Below are 20,256 nucleotides of genomic sequence, written 5' to 3'. Positions count from 1 at the left end.
CAGTCTGAGCTCCGAAAAGGTGGTCCCAAAGAGCTCTTCTCGACGCCTGTGTCCGCTTTTTCAAGCTAAGACACAACTTGCAAGCGTCTGGGCAATCGTCGGCCCAAGGAACTGGATGCACCAGGAGTGCGGGTCAGTGCCTGAGATCAACTGCTAGCACCGAGCACACTTCTTGAAGCCGCTGGAAGGCTTCGATAACAATTAGCGGAAAAATCGCGGTGGCGAAGTCAAACGGCTTGATTGTGCCAACTGAGGGCACAAAAAAGGGAACCGCGGACGGGTGGCCCAAAATGGCCACGACAGACCGAAAGGAAACTTAAGAAGGCCAAAAACTAAGGGAAAAAAAAAAAAAAAAAGAGGTTTTTTCTTTTTTTTTTTTTACTTGAAAAGAAAAAACAAGAAAAGGGCGAAGAGAAACAAGAAAAAAGCGGCGAACAGCATGCGAAAAGGTGAATAAGTTTTTCCTGGGACCTAAGGGAGAGAGACCGACAAGCAGCCATTCTCCACTGCAGAAACGAAAAAAAATGAGGCGGAAACGGATGTGCGTGGGTGGGAAGATGGACGTGCATGCGCAGTGCGTCCATCCCGTGCTTTGCTGGCTGTCGCAAAGCTCTTCAGATTTTACTAGAAAAAAAATCTCTGTTCCTGGGGCCGCCATGGACATCGACCCACATATGAGAACAAGCAGCCTGCTTGTCCTCGGAGAAATATTAGTACATATAGACTTGTTAAAAAGTGATAGAAAGGAAGGGCTGCACACAATTACACAGCAGAAAACAAGTTATACCTTTTTTATTTTTTTAAATAATGCATAGTACCTTTTCAGCAGTTAATGCAGCCAAGTGCTGTCTGAATTGATCTAGTTCCTCTAGACTTGGAACAGCCTCGTTGTCAATATAGTAGGGTTTTTTGCAAAGAATGTCACAAAGGTCTTGTTCTTGTTTTTTCAACGTTTTCACTTCCTCCATTCTCTCATCCTTCTGTTTTGATAAAACTTTAAGACGACTGCGCAAAGCGCTCTCTAGTTCTAGGATTGTGCTATTCTCTTTTTCCTTAAAAAAAAAAAAAAATCATTGTACAATTTATTCAAGTTAAAATTGCATACCACACCACACCTCATAAAACATTTTTCCAGATGACAGCCAAGTGTTCCTGAACAAACCTAGATGGAAGAACTATAGCATTGTTGCTCACCTGCAACAAGGTTTTTCTGAATACAGCAGATTGATCAGGTACACGAGTGATGTCATCACACAGTGCCAGGACAGAACAGCTTTCCCCGAGTTCATGAGTGTGAGCAGAGGTGGCCCTTTCAACACAAGTCACAGGCTTACAGTTAGTGTTTGCATTACTACTCGAGCTATGGAACTAAGACAAGGTATTGTGTGCCTGATCAATCCTGCCATATACAGAACACACACTTTTTGGACTCCAATGGGATTACACGACCCAAGGTAACATAATTTTACTGGAGATAGATCTTGTCAGACAAATCTGATTAATTTCTTTGACTGGGTGACCAGAGTTGGATCGAGGGAGGATGCTTGATGTGGCCTTTGACACAGTTCCGCACAGACTAATAATGAGTGCCCTCGGTATGGATCCTAAAGTGACTGACTGGGTTAGGAACTGGTTGAGCAGAAGGCACAGAGAGTAGTTGTAAATACAGCTTATTTGGATGGTGTGCTGCAAGGTTCAGTTTTTAACATTTTGTAAGCAATATTGCTGAAGGACTGGTTGGTAAGGTTTGCCTCTTTGCGGATAATACCAAAATCTGCAATAGGGTAGAAACCCCTAACTGTATGGATAACATGAGGAACGCCTTAGCAAAGCTAGAAGAATGGTCTGGAACTTGGCAGCTTAGATTTAATGCTAAAAAGTGCAGTCATGGATTTGGGTTGCAAAAACCTGAGGGAATGGTACAGTTTAGGGGGTGAAGAACTTTTGCACGAAAGAGGAGCGGGACTTGGGTGTGATCGTACAGGATGATCTTAAGGCGGCCAAACAGGTAAAAAAGGCGACAGCGAAAGCTAGAAAGATGTTTGGGTGCATAAGGAGAGGAATGGCCAGTAGGAAAAAGGAGTTGATGATGTCCTTGTATAAGACTCTGGTGAAACCTCATTTAGAATACTGTGTACAATTCTGGAGACCGCACCTTCAAAAAGATATAAACCGAGAGTGGCTACTGTCTCAATATCGGGGACCTCCAAAGAAACTGGATAATCAGCTCCAGTCAATTCATCCCCTGCCTACTGAAACCAGCTAAGGCAAGCCCTGGCTGCATAAGAACTGCAGAGACTTCAAAAGGAGAGTTTTAAAGACTACAACTTCCCGTCTTGAGGCATCTTTTAGACCTAGTCCCCACCCCTTCCATAGGAAGGGTAGCTTTTTTTGAAACTGAATCTACCAAGAGTCCATCTTAGGTAATTTCAAACTTCTCAAGCTCATCTTAAGAGATAGGGTAAAGGCGAGACATAGCTCGAGCCACCCAAAGAATGGCATCCAAAGTGGACCACTAACTACTACTACTACTACTATTACTACAAATCGTTTCTATAGCGCTACCAGTCGTATGCAGCGCTTCACAGTTGGACATGAAGAAAAGACAGTCCCTGCTCAAAAGAGCATACAATCTGTAATAAGTTCCTACATAGCTTTATGGACTGGGAAAGACTGTGGCTTTTTGATGCTAGCCATTTTAGGATTAAAGAAGGACGTCTGAGAGTCAGGGGAAGAAATATTAGAACCTCTAGAGCTTGGCAATTTCTCTCTACAGAAAGGGTAAATTAGACCTTACCTGCTAATTTGCTTTCCTTTAGTCCCTCCGGACTGGCCCAGAATGTGACCGATGGGTTGTGTACGCCTTTCAGCAGGTGGAGACTGAGAAAAAAAAAACTGTGACTCTAGGAGCCAATAAGAGCCCTTGGCAACCAGAGAAAGATCCAGTAATAACGTACCAAAGCAGAAGTAAAGCCAGAGAAGAAACAAACTGTGCATCCAAAAACCTGAGCAGCCACCGGCACATTGCCAACCAAGGGTGAGTGCCTTTAAACATATCATTGTCCTTCAAAACGGGACATCTCAGCAACCAAGGGTGAGTGCCTTTAAACATATCAGTGTCCTTCAAAACGGGACATCTCAGCAACCAAGGGTGAGTGCCTTTAAACATATCAGTGTCCTTCAAAACGGGACATCTCAGCAAAACAGAAAGAACATTTCTGTAATTTATATGGCTATCATCTAATGGTCATGGAGCCATCGGCTCCACAGATCCAGGTCAGTAAATTAGGTAGAAAATAAAATTAGGTATAAAAACCAACTGGGAACGGAGACCGACCCACAAACGGACCCCAGAAGAAACGGTCGTTTCAGTCTGAACCGAAAAACGGACCTGATCGAGAACCGAGTGACCTCGTAGTCACCCTCCCAGGTTGAGATCGCAGGTCAGAGCGCAGATTGCCAGCTGGACCGAAGAGCCACCAAGCAGAACCGGTAAGTGGCGATCGGAACTAGTGGCGGCGGCAAAGAGCATGTCGTGGCCCCGAAGGGAGAGGCAGTTGCACCTCTCCCCAAGGGGGACCCAAAGAGGCCCGCTTACCCAGCCCTGGCTCCCGCTCGCCTGCCTCCCACCCCGCGTTGCTAGAGGCGTCCAAACCTCCTTTACATCCCACCCGGTGCCCCGACGGACGGCTGGACCCCACATACTTGATTCCGCTTAGTCGGAAGTTCCCAGCTCGCATCCGGCATTTCATGGGGTGACACCATCGCATCGCACAGCTGCACCTCAAGAGCAGGAGAGGCAATCGAACCTCTTCCTCAGAGGACCACGCAAGGCCAACCCGACAGCGACTATAGCCCAGCTCGGCTGCCCGCCAGCAACAGATACGACCAATTGACCCGACCGAAGTAACGGAGGTAAGAGAGGCACTCCGAGCCAGAGAACACAGACGTCCGACCTAACCACGATCCAGCCCCCGATGCAGCAGCGGCCCTGCAGACTAGGCAGACAACCACCTCCTTTCCCCAACTACCCAGGGCGGCATTTACCAAGTCCAGCCTCCCCCCTCCCACTGCCTGCCCATCTGGAGTGAAGCGTGGAGACCGGATCGCCACACACTGTGGTCAATGCGGTCGTGCAATCCAGCCCTGCGACAAACCCCACTCTTCACTACCTGCACACCAGAACCTGAACGACAGCACAGAATTGAAACAGACCAAAGAGAAACTTAGGACCGCCAGAGACTGGGGAGATACAAGGTAGGAAGAAACGGAGACAATACGACTGAAGGAGACTGAGCCATCAATAGGAACATGGGGAAGGGAAAAACAATGTGGTTGGAGGAGATCGAGCCCAACCGCCGAGACCTGGAGCAAGGAGGTGATTCCACCACTACTGACTCCCCCAGCTCCCATCACTGCCTTATTACATATTAAAACGGAATCCTACCTCATCCACTGCCACATCTCTCACCACTCAAAGAGATCCTACCCGAGGAAACTCCTCCACACACCGACTGAACTAGGGGTCTCCCTTAATCAGCACCCAAAACACAAACGCAACACCCATACACATGGAGTCCCTAAACCTGGAGCATCACTCCTACACTTGGAACCACACACTAACTCAAGGAAGGACGAGAGACACTGAGCGACCCTGAGCTAACCACAGCGAATTCAACACCAAATTGAACACCACCAAGTTGCTCCTAACAATTTATTCACTACCATTAATACACCATACACTAACCACCCCCCTTATGAACACCAACAACATACCCACATTACACAACCTAAACATACCAACCAGATACAATACACCTCACCAAAACAGCAACAACCAAAACAATGGAAGATTTACCACACGCGGACAGAACCAACATAAAGGAAAGAAAGGACACAATAAACCCACACTACAGGAGAATAGACAACTGATGAAAATCAACACAACCTCGAACCCAACCGACCCCTATCAAAAAATCCAAGTGGGTTACATAAATGCCAGATCAGTAGTTAAAAACAACAACAACAGACTGGATCACGGCAGACAACCTTGATCTACTATTCATCAGTGAAACCTGGATCCATGACCACAAGGACCTCATAATTCTAGATCTATGTCCTCCAGGCTACAAAATCACTCACTAGACAAGAAAAGGAAAAAAAAGAGGAGGCATAGCACTAATCTATAGATCCCACTTCACAGTAACAACAACTGCCGAGTCTATAACACCACAACTTGAAATCGCTTCACTTAGAATTCACTGCACTACCTTACTTGACCACCTAAATGCTGTGTTGTTTTACAGACCACCAAGCAACCGGCAAGAATCCCACCCTCACTCACTTCATGGACTTGATATTGAATACTTGTGTATCTAACTTTAACTTACTGATATTAGGGGACATAAACCTACACCTAGAATACCCTAACGCAACCAAGGACTTCCTGCAACTATGGAACCTCAACTGGCCTACTATGCAAACAATTCATGCTAAAGGACACACACTCGACCTCATCACACACAAACTGTCCTCAGATTTTAACCTAATCCTAACAGACACAAAATAGTCAGACATACAATGGTCAGACCACCACCAACTAAACCTTACCCTACAATGGTGGAAAAAAGGCTCACACCACAAACAAGTATACACCACACACACCACGAGAGGCCAAATTGACCCTGTCATATTCTGGCAACAGATCTACAAGGAGGAATGGATAGCACAAACAGAATCCAAACACTACCTCCTCAATTGGGACAACAAAAGCATATTAGATAAAATCGCACCACTACAAACAAGAACCTCACAACGTCGCATCTCGGTACCATGGTTCAAAGAACTGAAACAATTAAAAATACTAGCTAGGAGACATGAAAAAGCATGGGAAAAAACAAAAGATGATCACTCACTCAATGCATGGAAACAAATGCAAAGGAAATACAAATATACAAAAAGACAAACCAAAAGGTCATACTACAAAACCAAAATAGGGCCAGACTACAAAGACAAGCATAAACTCTTCCAACTCGTGAACAAACTACTAGATACAACACCGGTTACCACATCCTACCTTGCTACATACTTCAACGAGAAAATTATAAAACTGCGACTCACGTTACCACTCAATACCACCGACCACGAACAATTCTTTGACTGCCTAGACCCAACCCCCAATGAATACCCAGCGGACCGAATCTGGAGAAACATCGACCTACTGACCAACGAAACTGTCACTCAAGCTATCAACAGGTTCGCCAAATCTCAATGCAAACTGGACATATGTCCCAATAACCTAATAAAATTTGCCCCACAGCACTTTATAACAGATTTCACAGCACACCTAAACCACATGGTCTCTTCCCTAAGGACAAAGGAAATATACTACTCACTCCAATACCAAAAGATACAAAGAAAAAAAGCAAATGACATAACTATCGCCCGGTAGCATCCATCCCTCTTGCAGTGAAACTAATGGAAAGCATGGTAACCAACCAAATCACCGACTACCTGAACAAAGGTGAAATTAGGCCTTACCTGCTAATTTTCTTTCCTCTAGATCCTCCATACCGTTCAAGACGCTTGGGTTATGCACTCCTACCAGCAGAGGGAGACTGAGAACACAACTTCTTATACAAGTAGCCTGTGCAGACCTTCTACTAACCAGTAAAACCGTAACAAAGCAGAGGAACAAAACCACTGAATCCACACTCCTATCTCCTCCCCTTAAGACGGGGGAATTCAACTGCAGATGGGCACAAACGGTACCACAAACTGCCCTTAGTAAAACTCCAGGACCCAAATTACAGGAGCTACTAGAAATATCAGCAACTGAAGATGCTGGACCATTTTTTACAACCATATGTGAAGTTGGCGAAATCCTACATACAAGACACAGCCCATTTCTTGAGGTGTGTGGATAATATAGGTGACGTGTCTTCCACTGTGATATTGGTTAAGCTTCACATCGAAGCGTTATATTCGAACATCCATCAAGAGGCTGCTCTGAATATTGTTGAGAGAACTTTGAGGAAGAGATCTGAGAATGACAGGATACCTACGGATTTTTTGATGGCGTTGGCGGGTTTGGTGTTGAAGAAGAATTAATTTGAGTTTGACAAAAAAATATTTCTGCAGAAGGGTGTGGCGATGGGCACAGCAGCGGCCCCCAGTGTGGCTACTGTTAGCGACTTTGAGGAAAGCCAGTTGTTTCAATCGATGTGGTATACAGAAAACATTACACATTGGTATCGCTTTATTGATGACGTATTTTTCTTGTGGCATTCCACTGAGATTCAACTAATTCAATTTTTGGAGTGGTTCAATAATATTGACAGCAATTTGAAATTTTCTATGAAGAACAGTTATGAAAATATTGCATTTTTGGACACATGGGTACATAAAGTTCAGGGACAACCACAAGTAACAGTGTACCATAAACCTACTGACCGTAATACATTACTGCAGTTCAGTAGTCATCATCCTCGCCAATTGAAATGGTCCCTTCCAGTGGGTCAATTCTTACGGTTGCGTAGAATATGTTCTACGGATGAGTCCTTTAACGTTCAAGCAACAGCTCTTACTATTAAATTACGAGCTAGAGGATATTCTCAAAAATGCATTAAAAAGGCATATAAGAGAGCTCTGTATGCCCAGCGCCTGTTGTTGCTTCTAGAAAAATCTAAACAAGAAATGGAACAGATGGTATATGTGTGTTGGGCTTTTCCATGCTGGCCCCAGAAATAGCACACTTGATCCAAAAACATTGGCAAGTGTCAACTTTTCATCCTGTGTTTAACAACATCCTTGTATAGCGTACACCCGGGGAAGGAATTTGAAAGATCAGCTGGTCCATCACCAAGTTCCGTAATATTGGCCGACAGAGAAATCAAGGGGGTCATAGCCCATGTGGAAAATGTCAATTTTGTGTTCAAACTAGTATTTTGTCACAATGGACCCATGCAAGTACACAACAAACGTTTGTGATGGAGCATTTAACGACATGTCAATCATCTTATGTGGTGTATATTATTTACTGCCCTTGTACCTTATATTATGTGGGTCGCACGATAAGGACAATGAGAACCCGTTTGGTGGAACATAAGTCGTCTTACGACAAAAACACTTACAGCTCCTATGGTTTCTCATTGTTTACACCACCACCATGCGTTCTCAGATTTACGATGGTTCATTATATAGACCTCGTACCCCAGTTGGAAGGGGGAGGAGATCGAGCAGCTGTTTTGACGCGGAGAGAGCAGTGGTGGATATTTAAAGCTTCAGACTATTTGTCTTCAAGGTCTCAATGAAAAATATAGAGTGGAACTCCATGACTTGATTTAGCCTCTTTGGGAGCTTTTTTTTTAGATTGGATGTCAACTTTGATTGATTACATGTTGCCTGTTAACGTTTAGCCAATAAGAATGTGACTCTAGTAGTCCCAATTGATTAATGGTAATTTATTTAATTGCAGTGACGTCACGAGAGCAACCGGACGTTTTTAAGCCAATGATATAAAAGCGCCTTAGAAGAACTGAGCAAGTGCAAAGAGTATGGTATTGCAGTCTCAGCCGACAACAAGAGATGGCATAACATTTAACCCAAGTCCCTGAAGAAATCAGTGAAACCCGCGGTGTCGGGCGTGACTAGGGGAAACCTAATGAATTTATGCGTGTGAGATCGGGAGTTAAAAGTAACAAGGGTGCTTCATCATAAAAAGCAAATGGAAATTAAAGAAAAAATAAAAGACCACAAAGGATAAAAGACGGAGCCAGCCAAAGAATCGTCTGAAAGATAAGTTCACGTTTTGTATGAGCACTGTTTATGAGTATTTTGTTAGCACTTTTGGACTGTTGCAATAGCACGTATATGCACATATAAGAAAAAGCCCTATGAAAGAGGTGCTATTCCACCATGCAAAAAACAAATGATATTGCCTTAAAAGCGGTGGTATGTTCTGAGGGCTCTTTCAAATAATAGTTTTTGATGAACAGCATGAGGATATTTAGGCTTAATAAACAACCACTTTGTTATATGTGCTTTGATTTGATTGGTCTAAATAATAATAAATAACGGCTTGGATGATCTTCAATAAATTATCAACGATAGTATATAGCTGACATACAAATAATGATAGTTAAGAGTGATGCACAGTTTGAGGAAAAAGCCTCAATTACCAAGGAGAACTCCTGTGTTGGACAGCCAACTTAAGGGAGCCACCTCGAAATCATCACGGGCTAAAAACCTCTTAAATTATCATTTCACATTTGAGCCTGATGCTTAAATCTTAGAGGCACTAAGTTGCATTAATCTTGCACTTATCTTAGGACAGCTGTCAAGTCGTATCCACCTTCCACGGCCCGACTTCGGCCCGAGTTTCGGTGACTGCCTCAGGGTCCGTGGTTAACCGACTAGCTGTATTCCTAAAAAACAATCAAATGATGATCGTGCCACTCATTTCTCTCGCTGCGACCTCCATTTGTAACTTTATATATTCCTTACATTAAATGCTGCAGTTCTTATTTTCTGTGAGTGCTACCAACATGGCTTCCCTTTATAAAGCCTGATGTCAGACGCTAATAAAGTAGTCCACCAATAGACAGCCGGTTCCATACCCCATGTGTATAGTGACGAGGCTAGACCCAATGTTAGCCGTTCTTCAGGAGTAGAAAACTGATTCCATTCTATCCTTGTATTGATCCCATATGGGTGTAAGGTATTCAATCGATGAATCCACCGTTGTTCTTGCTGTAGTAGGCGGAGTTTCTTATCACCTCCCCCGACATTCCAGCTCAGTTGTTTTAATACTAGGCATCTTAAGGTATCAAACGCATGCCCTTCTTTAATGCAATGTGCTGCTAACAGAGCTGTCATCTTTTTAGTGTTGACATTGCTTTTATGTTCAGCTAGTCTTATAGGTCAGACATCCCGAAGACTGTCCATATATAGTTTATTGCACCCACAAATAATGCAATAAACTACCCAATCCGACTTACAGGATGTGTTGTGATTTAAATAATAAGTCCTCTTAGATTGTGGATCAATTAATTCTTTTGTTTCAAGCATCATTATACACATACCACAGTTGCTACATCTCTTATGTCCATTAATATTAGTATATTCTGTCCTTGGTTGTCTCAAAACCGTAGGTGATAATATTTCTTTTAGATTTCATCCTCTACTAAAGGACAATCTTAACTCTGTTTTGTCTAACCCGAGTAACGTCTATAGTACATGCCAATTATTCTTAATGATGTTAGCTACTTTATTGGACATGTTGCTAAAGCGCAACACACATGTAATAGGTTCACAGTCAGTCATCTTCTCTGTACTTCCTTGCATAAAGAGGTAATCCCGATTATTGTATTTGGCACGTCTGTATGCCTTCTGGATAATCTCCTCTGGGTATCCTCTACTTTTAAGTCTTGTACCTAATTCTTTAGCTTTCTCTCTAAACACAGAATCTTCAGAACATATCCACCTATAGCGAATAAATTGGGAAAAGGGCAGGCTGTCTTTAAGCCTCTTAGGATGGCAACTCCCATATTCCAGAAATGTATTTCTATCGGTTGTTTTCCGAAACACAGTGGTATGCAGCTCTCTGTTCTTAATAATAAATACATCCAAAAATGAAATGGCTTCAAAATCCGATTGTACAGTGAACCTCAAAGTAGAGTGGCAGCTGTTCAAATAGTCAGTAAAATGTTTTAATTCATCCTTAGAACCTGACCATAGACAAAAAACGTCGTCAATAAATCTAATCCACAATTTAGCCTTCTGAAATAAGGAAGTTGTGTACACATGTGCTCTTCAAATCTAGCCACAAATAAATTCGCTACTGAGGGGGCAATGGTTTGATTTGTTTAAAGAGTCTTCCTTCAAACTGGAAAAAGTTATTATGTAGGGCTAACGCCGCTAATTCTACAATGAAGGAGGTGGGTATTTTACAATCATTCCATTGCTCCAGAGTGTCCTTCACAACGTTAATCGCTTCATCCTACTACTACTACTTAACATTTCTAGAGCGCTACTAGGGTTACGCAGCGCTGTACAATTTAACAAAGAGAGACAGTCCCTGCTCAAAGAGCTTACAATCTAATAGACAAGTGAACGGTCGGTCCGATAGGGGCAGTCAAATTGGGGTAGTCTGGATTCACTGAACGGTAAGGGTTAGGTGCTGAACGCAGCATTGAAGAGGTGGGCTTTAAGCAAAGACTTGAAGACGGGGAGGGAGGGGGCTTGGCGTAAGGGCTCAGGAAGGTTGTTCCAAGCATAGGGTGAGACGAGGCAGAATGAGCGGAGCCTGGAGTTGGCGGTGGTGGATAAGGGTACTGAGAGGAGGGATTTATCCTGTGAACGGATGTTACGGGCGGGAACGTAAGGGGAGATGAGGGTAGAAAGATAGTGAGGGGCAGCAGACCGAGTGCATTTGTAGGTAAGAAGGAGAAGCTTGAATTGAACGCGGTATCTGATCGGAAGCCAGTGAAGTGACCTGAGTAGAGGGGTGATATGAGTATATCGGTTCTGGCGGAATATGAGACATGCAGCAGAATGATTGTATATAAGCTGGTGACATCCTTTGTAACCAACAGCCAATTATCTTCTACATTTCCAACTTTTTGTAGTTGAACTAGAAAATCTGTCGTATCCTTAATGTACGATCTCGTCTGTTGTACACAATCGGCGTCCAAGGGGATCCATTAGTCTTTTATGGATCTTAGGTAGAGTGTAAAATCTTGGAATGCACAGAGCTTTTGTGTTCAGAAATGCAAACTCTTTTTGTGTAATGAAACTTCTTGCAAATCCAATCCCTGTGACTGCAAATATCTTTTCTTGTAGCATCTGAGTGGGATCTTGCCATAACGCCTCATAATCACATGGATTTAATAATTGTCTAAGTGCGTCCTTTACATACTCAACCCTATCCTGTATTACTATCAAACCTCCCTTATCAGCCTTCCTAATTACTATTTCTCTGTTCTCCCTTAGCGATTCTATCGCTAATAATTCCTGTCTGGAACAATTACTATGTCCTCTATACCTGTGCCCTTCCAATTTTTCAAGTTCTTTAACAACTAATTGTCTAAAAATGGTCACTGCTGGTTCTGGTGGAGTGGGGGGCACCCATTTGGATTTTAATTTGACCCTAGTTATTTCTGATCTCTCCTCCTCCTGTTCCGAGAAGAATGTTTTAATCCTTACGGTGCGGAGAAATCTCTCTAAATCAACGCTACTCTGAAATGTGTCATGGAAAACTGTAGGTACAAAAGTGAGTCCTTTAGCTAATACATTATGTTCATCTACTGATAATGTATAACCCGATAAATTAATCACCACCGATTCCTTCATTGTTGTGACCGTGTAACTGGCCAGTCCGATCTCTCCTGCATGTATCCGCAGTCTTGTCTGGTCCCCCGCCTGGGGGCACAGCCTATGCCTCTTCGCCGACCCCTTTTGCCTCTTCCTTGATCTAAAAAATGGCGTTCTCCTTCAGAACTTCCTGAGTCCGTATCTCCCGAATCACTCCTATCCTCAAACGCTGGTCTCTGTTGCGCATCTTCTCTATTGAGCCACGGATAAACAGTCTTGTTGGTATAATCTCTCTCATCTCGACGGAATTTTTTCACTTTATTACGTTGAATCTCAAATCTAAATTGATCCATTCTCAGTCTTAAATCTTCAAATTGTTTAGAAAAAATATCCACAGACTCTGTTTAAGTAATTGCTCTGTTTCAATATCTTTTTTAATCTGATCTGCAATATCTTTGGTTTTGTCTATAATCAATACTATCAAATCAAGGGCGCATTTGTTCAATATGCCTGCCCATTTTTCCAAAAACTCTTTGTCATCAAGAAAGAGTTTGGGTTCCTTGGCAATTCGTAATCCTCTAGGGATCATTTCTGTTTTACAATATTCAATCATAGTCGCGCAGTGTAATTTGGCTTTGATTAGTCTGCGTGATAAATTCTGTAGCACATTCCATGAGGCCAATAGAGACGTACCATCGTCCATTTGCAGCAGGGAGGGACCTTGAAGTGAACCCTCCACGTTCCGAGGAAAAAACTGTGCCCCGATTTCCACGTCTGGAAACAACTAAGCTGGAATGTCGGGGGAGGTGATAAGAAACTCTGCCTACTACAGCAAGAACAACGGTGGATTCATCGATTGAATACCTTACACCTGTATGGGATCAATACAAGGATAGAATGGAATCAGTTTTTCTAACGTTTTTGACAGATCAGATCTATACTCCTGAAGAACGGCTAACATTGGGTCTAGCCTCGTCACTATACACGTGGGGTATGGAACCGGCTGTCTATTGGTGGACTACTTTATTAGCGTCTGATGTCAGGCTTTATAAAGGGAAGCCATGTTGGTAGCACTCACAGAAAATAAGAACTGCAGCATTTAATGTAAGGAATATATAAAGTTACAAATGGAGGTCGCCGCGAGAGAAATGAGTGGTACGATCATCATTTGATTATGTTTTTTAGGAATACAGCTAGTCGGTTAACCATGGACCCTGAGGCAGTCACCGAAACTCGGGCCGAAGTCGGGCCGTGGAAGGTGGATACGACTTGACAGCTGTCCTAAGATAAGTGCAAGATTAATGCAACTTAGTGCCTCTAAGATTTAAGCATCAGGCTCAAGTGTGAAATGATAATTTAAGAGGTTTTTTAGCCCGTGATGATTTCGAGGTGGCTCCCTTAAGTTGGCTGTCCAACACAGGAGTTCTCCTTGGTAATTGAGGCTTTTTCCTCACTTAAACTGTGCATCACTCATAACTATCTTGATTTGAGTGATGCCAGCAGTCCGGATTATCAGGGTCCATGACTGAGCATCAACTCTTTTCTTAGCAGCTAAAATGACAATTGCCAGTGCGTGAAAAGATTTAGCAGGTCCCTCTCTGGAGGGCCGATATATTGTTTGTGCTGAGTTGCAGAACTATGAGACGATTACAGCTGCTCTGCAGGGTAGGAGGCAGTAAGATGAGGAAAAATGGTCCCCAGTAACTTGATAGGTGATCAGCACTCTCCCTGCATCTTACCTTGTCTGGATTGGTACTCTCCCTCAAGATCTTTGCTCCAGTTGTCCTGTCTAATTGCCCCTCCATATCTGGTTGCATCACTTTGGCTTTGGTAACTTTTCATAGGCTTCCATGCCTTCTTGCCTTACTGCCTCTCTAAGGGATTTGATGGGTCGGGGTAGGAGAGGTAGGTGTAACACTATCTATAAAAAACTTATTCAGGGTGCAACAAGCAGGAGGATATACCATGCAGGAAGGCGAGGTGAGAGAATGGACCTGTGTCTCCTCCCAATGAACTGCTGGCTACACCCCCACCTTTAATCTTATGATTAAAGTTTTTAATCAAAATGCAGCCCTACTTTTTATGGAATTCAATGCCTTTAATGTTATGCACAAAACCACTCTTTCCAAAATTCAAGGCAGCATTAAAAACCTACCTTTTCAGGAGTGTGCGTGTGTGATCTAACTTTGGGAAGGGATAGTCCACAGCATAGGTTCTAGCTGCTTATCCCTTAACTTACATATGAAATGACATTCTTTTCCTTTTCTCTCCGATTATAATTAGCCTTTATAACCCACCTTATGTTTTACAAGAAAGTTGATATATAAAATGAAATAAACCATAAGGCCTTGAGGTGAGTTCCTTCCCCCACCCACTAGAGCCCTTTTATTGATTTTTAGGAATTTTTCAGGTACCCTTCTGAGTTGGCACCTCCACAGAGGATCCAGTTTACATAAATCAAACTTACTTCAAACGAAGGCAAGTTAAGTTCTTGGCAGAGTGTTTTAAGCTCCTTGCGGCAAAGAGCAATATTCTTTAACAGGCGTTCTTTGAGACTCTCCTCCTCCGCTATCATCATGTCCAAGAGACTCTGAGGGGGGTGAGGGGGAAGCAGAAAAATAAACCCATGCATATTAGTAGGATAACTGTCCAGTCTCTATAGTATTGTCTTTGATTAAATTCAAACAGACTAATACTCTAATGAGAAGGTGAATTTTATAGTTGCACCTATTAAAATGTTTCTTTTCCTGTAGTCCTGCTGTATCATTCTGAACTGTTTGGATTGTTCTCTGGCTACCAGCAGATGGTAGTAGAGAACTGACTGATTCCAGTGACATCACTAGAATAAAAGGGGGCAAGGAGGTTAGATGAAAAACAGGAGATGGGGTGAGCCTATCTAGTCCATTATATGGGCTGAAGCCAGTAGGCGGAGCTCACTGCCATTTTACTATACCAAAACAATAGCAAACGCTATTGAAAATTGCAAAAGATTATTAGAAATAAACAACTGCCCATGCGTGGCCCATCTATAAAAAAAATCTAAAGCTGATCCAGTTGGATAGGTAGTGCCTTAAAAGGAGGCAGACAAAAGATTTTCTTTTTAACTTATTTCACAGCTTTAATTTATTTGAAAGCTTCCCATAACTAGATATAGATATCATGAAATAAAAGCTGAATATCACTAAAACAGCTTAAAAAGCGATTGTAGCTGACAGAAACAGCACTTATAAACTGTATTTTGTGCTCATTTTTCTACACAGTTCTATACAATACAGATGGCCAAATTTCAGTGAAGGTATCCCGTTTTCTGTTGGGTTCATCTTAACTGCTGTTGCAATCTGCCGCCTTGGGAAGCCTGTTGATGGGATATATTGAAATTAAATGGAAGTAAAATTAAACTCTTTCATTGGGATACATGGAATCACATCATCTGTTTTGAAGAAGTTTACATTTTAGATACACAAATGGATTATTCTGTTTTGAACATGTTTCAGGGGCAAGTGGTTTTTAAGTCAAAATAAATGTTTCATGCAGATGGGAAAATTAGGTTCTTATCTTGGTAATTTTCTTTCCTTTAGTCACAGCAGATGAATCCATTAACTGATGGGTTGTATCCAGCAGGTGGAGATAGAGAACACTGAAAAACCATAGTGTCCCTTGAACGGCTAGCTCCATCTGCCTTCAGTATTTGAAATTTCCAAAGCAGAGTGAATCCTCAAAGTAGAATAACATGAACATTCCTCACAGCGAACAACCGCCCCAGAACAGGAGCATCCAAGGAGGGACAATCTCAACCTCCTGTAATAGAACAGCATGTAGAAATTCTGAGAACTGGTTTTCAACTTCTCCCGATGAGATACAATATCTGCATAAAATATCTGAACAAAAAAACAAAGTCAGGCAGGGAGGGATCATGGATTCATCTGCTGTGACTAAAGGAAAGAAAATTACCAAGGTAAGTACCTAATTTTCCCTTCCTTGTCATCAGCACCAGATGAATCCATTAACTGATGGGATGTAGAAAAGCAATCCCTACTTAGGGTGGGAACCAGCCACACCGCGAGCAAGCACTTGTGCTCCAAAAATAGCATCCTGCTTCGCTGCAGCATCCAGCCTGTAATGCCAGACAAAAGAGAGTAGAGAAACCCAAGTAGCCGCACTACAGATCTCTTGAAGAGAGAGTGCACTCGTTTCAGCCCACGAGGAGGACATCACTCTCATGGAATGCGCCTTAAACGCTTCAGGTGGAGACTGGCCTGAAAGCAGATACGCAGAAAAAATGATTTCCTTGAGCCAACGGGCTATAGTGGCCTTAGACGCCGGGCACCCACATCGAGGACCTGTCAACAATACAAAACGCTAATCAGAAGTCCTGAAGTCATTTGACATCTGTAGATACTGCAACAGCGACCTGCGAACACCCAAAAGATGTAACTGCCCAGAGGAGTACGGGAAATGTTCCCTAGAAAAGGAAGGCAGAAAAATGGGCTGGTTCAGGAAGGCACCATACGTACCATTATTCCGGACTTCGAGAATTGCAGAAAAGGGTCCCGACAGGACAGGGCCTGAAGCTCAGACACGTGTCTAACCGATGCCATGGCCACCAAAAAGACTGTCTTGAGAGTCACATCCTTCTCCGAAGCTCGCTTAAGCGGCTCGAAAAGAGAACACTGGAGAGCCTTCAACACCAGCCCCAGGTTCCAGGCCGGACAAGTCGACCGAACGGGAGAACGGAGCCTAAGCACCCCTCTGAGAAATCGGGCAATGTCCGGATGAGCAGCAAGAGACAAGCCAGAGACTTTCCCTCGATAGCATGCAAATGCTGCCACTTGAACCCGCAGGGAATTGTAAGCCATCCTGCAAAAAGTCCAGCACCGGCGAGACAGTAGCCCGCATGGGAGTGATCGCCTTTGAAACACACCACGCCTCAAACTTGCGCCAGATCCGAGCATAAGCTGCGGAGGTGGACCGCTTGTGGGCCTGCAAGACAGTGGAGATGACATTGTTAGAGTAGCCCTAGTCTCTCAATTGCGCCCTCTCAATAGCCAGGCCGTAAGACAAAATCGGCAGGGATCCTTCAGACACCGGGCCCTGAACCAACAGGTTCGGCACAAGGGGAAAAGGAACTGGTGCCTCCACCAGCATCCGGCGGAGATCCGCATACCACGGACGCCTTGGCTAGCCCGGAGAGATAAGGATCACCAATCCCTGACCTATATGCCTTTAGTGGGCACCACCAGCCACAACACCCCTGCTCAACTGGCATAGCACAGGAGCCACCCCAGGCAGAAATCCAGGAGCTGATCAAGCTACGTCCACACCTGCTGGGAGATAGAGAAATAATGAAGGCAGTTGGGGCAGCCAGGGTCACTGTGGTTTTTCAGCGTTCTCCATCTCCACCTGCTGGTAGGCGGATACAACCCATCAGGTAATGGATTCATCTGCTGCTGATAAGGAAAGTTTCTTCGTGTTTTTGTAGTTCGGCCCAATTTTAGTTTTGAAGTACGACCTTTTGGTCTGTCTTATTGCGTATTTGTATTTCCTTTGTGGTTGTTTCCATGCGTTGAGTGTGTGTTCATCTTATTTTTTTCCATGCGCGTTCCAGTTTCCTAGATTGTGTTTCTAATATTTTAAATTCTTCATTGAACCATGGTATCGAGTTGTGTCTACGTGAAGTTCTTGTTTGTAAGGGTGCTATTTCATCTAGTATGTGTGTGCATCTTTTGTCCCATTCTGAGAGGTAATTTTTCACAGAGAGAGAGAGAGTGGTGGATACTTGGAATGCCCCCCCGCGGGAGGTGGTGGAGATGCAAACGGTAACGGAATTCAAACATGCGTGGGATAAACATAAAGGAATCCTGTTCAGAAGGAATGGATCCTTAGAAGCTTAGCCGAGATTGGGAGGCGGGGCTAGTGCTGGGCAACACTTCTACAGTCTGTGCCCTGAAAATGGCAGATACAAATCAAGGTAAGGTATACACAAAAAGTAGCACATATGAGTTTATCTTGTTGGGCAGACTAGATGGACCGTGCAGGTCTTTTTCTGCCGTCATCAACTATGTTACTATGTAATTTATGGACTCCATTTGTGCTGTCCAATCGTTGTTGTATATCTGTTGCCAGAAAGTATCCGGGTCTATTTGGTCTCTCGTGGTGCGAGTTGTGTGTTCTCGTGCGAGACAGACATGGGGAAGCTACTGCTTGCTCTGGGATTGGTAGCATTGAATGCTGCCACTATTTGGGTTTCTACCAAGTACTTCTGATCTGGCTTAGCCACTGTTGGAAACAGGATACTGGGCTGGTCTGACCCAGTATGGCTATTCTTATCTGCTAGAGGTAGAGCCTACTGAAATTTTCCACTAAGCACCAGCACGATCACTGGAAGATCAGTTTTTCCTCTACCTCCCACCTACTGCTAGGATGAGATAACACCCACTTGTTCAGAATGGTGCAGCCAGACAAGGAAATATACTTTTTATATTCAGATAAGTTGAGTCCAGAATATTATGATCAATTTCCTATGGAAAGCAATCCCAGAGATTATGGTTGCACTGGCTGTCAGAAACAGGAAGAGACACTTTTAAATATATGTCTACACTACACAACTCAATGGGAAATTCAGACTTAAAGCTATCTCACTCCTTGTGTCCTCATCACAATCTTTAACTAGTTGTACAACAGAATTCAGATTTTTCTGGTTTTCTTAAGTTGGCTGTGATGTGACTACTTCTGCTATGACCCATGAAATTGGACCAAGGCTTCCAACTACCTTGAGCCAACCTAAGTAGTGAACTACAAATGAAAGCCTAGGTAGTTCTATGACTATTCCCCTAAGCCATCAAGTTCCTTCCCATTTTAGTTTCAGTGCTGTTGAAAAGTCTCCAAATAATTCAATCTTAAAAAAAAAAAAAGCCCAAACATATAGGCTATACTTACTTTAATATGTTTCTTCACAACCTCTGTTCTTTCCATGCGCTGGTGCTCCAGTATTCCTATTTCTTCCCAGATATCACGCAAACGGGAAAGCGCTTTATTTAAGCATGCTACGGATTCCGCAGCCAGCACCTCACTTGAGAAAGCAAGAACATGAAAAGTTACTATACACTATACAAGACTAGCTTAATCATTTGTATTTTTCTCCAGAGCTGTTAATTTTGTAATAAACTTCTTAAATGCAACTTAACAGGCTATAGACAATATCAAAACAAAATATTTTCAAACAGTGCATATTAAGGTACAGCATGATACATACAATGTTGACCTAATCACAATGAAACATCTTAATAGACTGCATTGGGTGAAAGCGAAGGTAGAGCATATAGAGAGAAGAACTGCAGGTCCACAAAGATGATTCTGCCAGAGCACATAATAGTCCTCACGACTTCTCTATGAGGAAAGGCTAAAGCGGCTAGGGCTCTTCAGTTTGGAGAACAGGCGGCTGAGGGGAGATATGATAGAGGTCTATAAAATAATGAGTGGAGTTGAAGGGAAAATTAGGTTCTTACCTTGGTAATTTTCTTTCCTTTGGTCATAGCAGATGAATCCATTACGAGTAGGTTGTGTCCATCAACCAGCAGGGGGAGCTAGAGAGCACTGAAAAACCATAGTGCCTCATGGCCAGCTAGCTCCATCTGCCTCTTCAGTATTTGAAGCTTCCAAAGCAGTGTGACACCGCCACATTAATAACATGAACTTTCCTCACAGCGGATGAACGCCCCAGAACAGGAGCAACAATGCAAAGGAGGGACGAACTCAACCTCCTGTAACAGAACAGAAATCCTAAAGACTGTTTTCCAACTTCTCCCAATGAGGGAACATATCTACAGGAAGAACTGAACATAAAACAACATCAATCACATGATGAACCACTGAGGGAGGGCTCATGGATTCATCTGCTATGACTAAAGGAAAGAAAATTACCAAGGTAAGAACCTAATTTTCCCT

At 43.2% G+C, this 20,256-nt stretch overlaps 1 protein-coding gene across 1 annotated transcript in view; it reads right to left on the bottom strand.

Annotated features, from left to right (window-relative positions):
- LOC115459183 (protein regulator of cytokinesis 1-like) overlaps positions 1–20,256 on the bottom strand; it is a 47,294-nt gene that overhangs the window by 12,966 nt on the left and 14,072 nt on the right. Inside the window, exons 2-4 of the mRNA XM_030189046.1 lie at positions 19,249–19,381; positions 14,780–14,902; positions 819–1,052 (exon numbers count right to left, since the gene is read on the bottom strand). Of these exons, the coding sequence (XP_030044906.1) occupies positions 819–1,052; positions 14,780–14,902; positions 19,249–19,381 (490 nt within the window). The remainder of the gene's footprint in view (positions 1–818; positions 1,053–14,779; positions 14,903–19,248; positions 19,382–20,256) is intronic.

Source organism: Microcaecilia unicolor, unplaced genomic scaffold (genome assembly GCF_901765095.1).
Source record: "Microcaecilia unicolor unplaced genomic scaffold, aMicUni1.1, whole genome shotgun sequence".
NCBI lineage: Eukaryota > Metazoa > Chordata > Amphibia > Gymnophiona > Siphonopidae > Microcaecilia > Microcaecilia unicolor.
The sequence above is the reverse complement of the archived record's forward strand: the minus strand, read 5'-3'. Positions and strand labels throughout refer to the sequence as shown.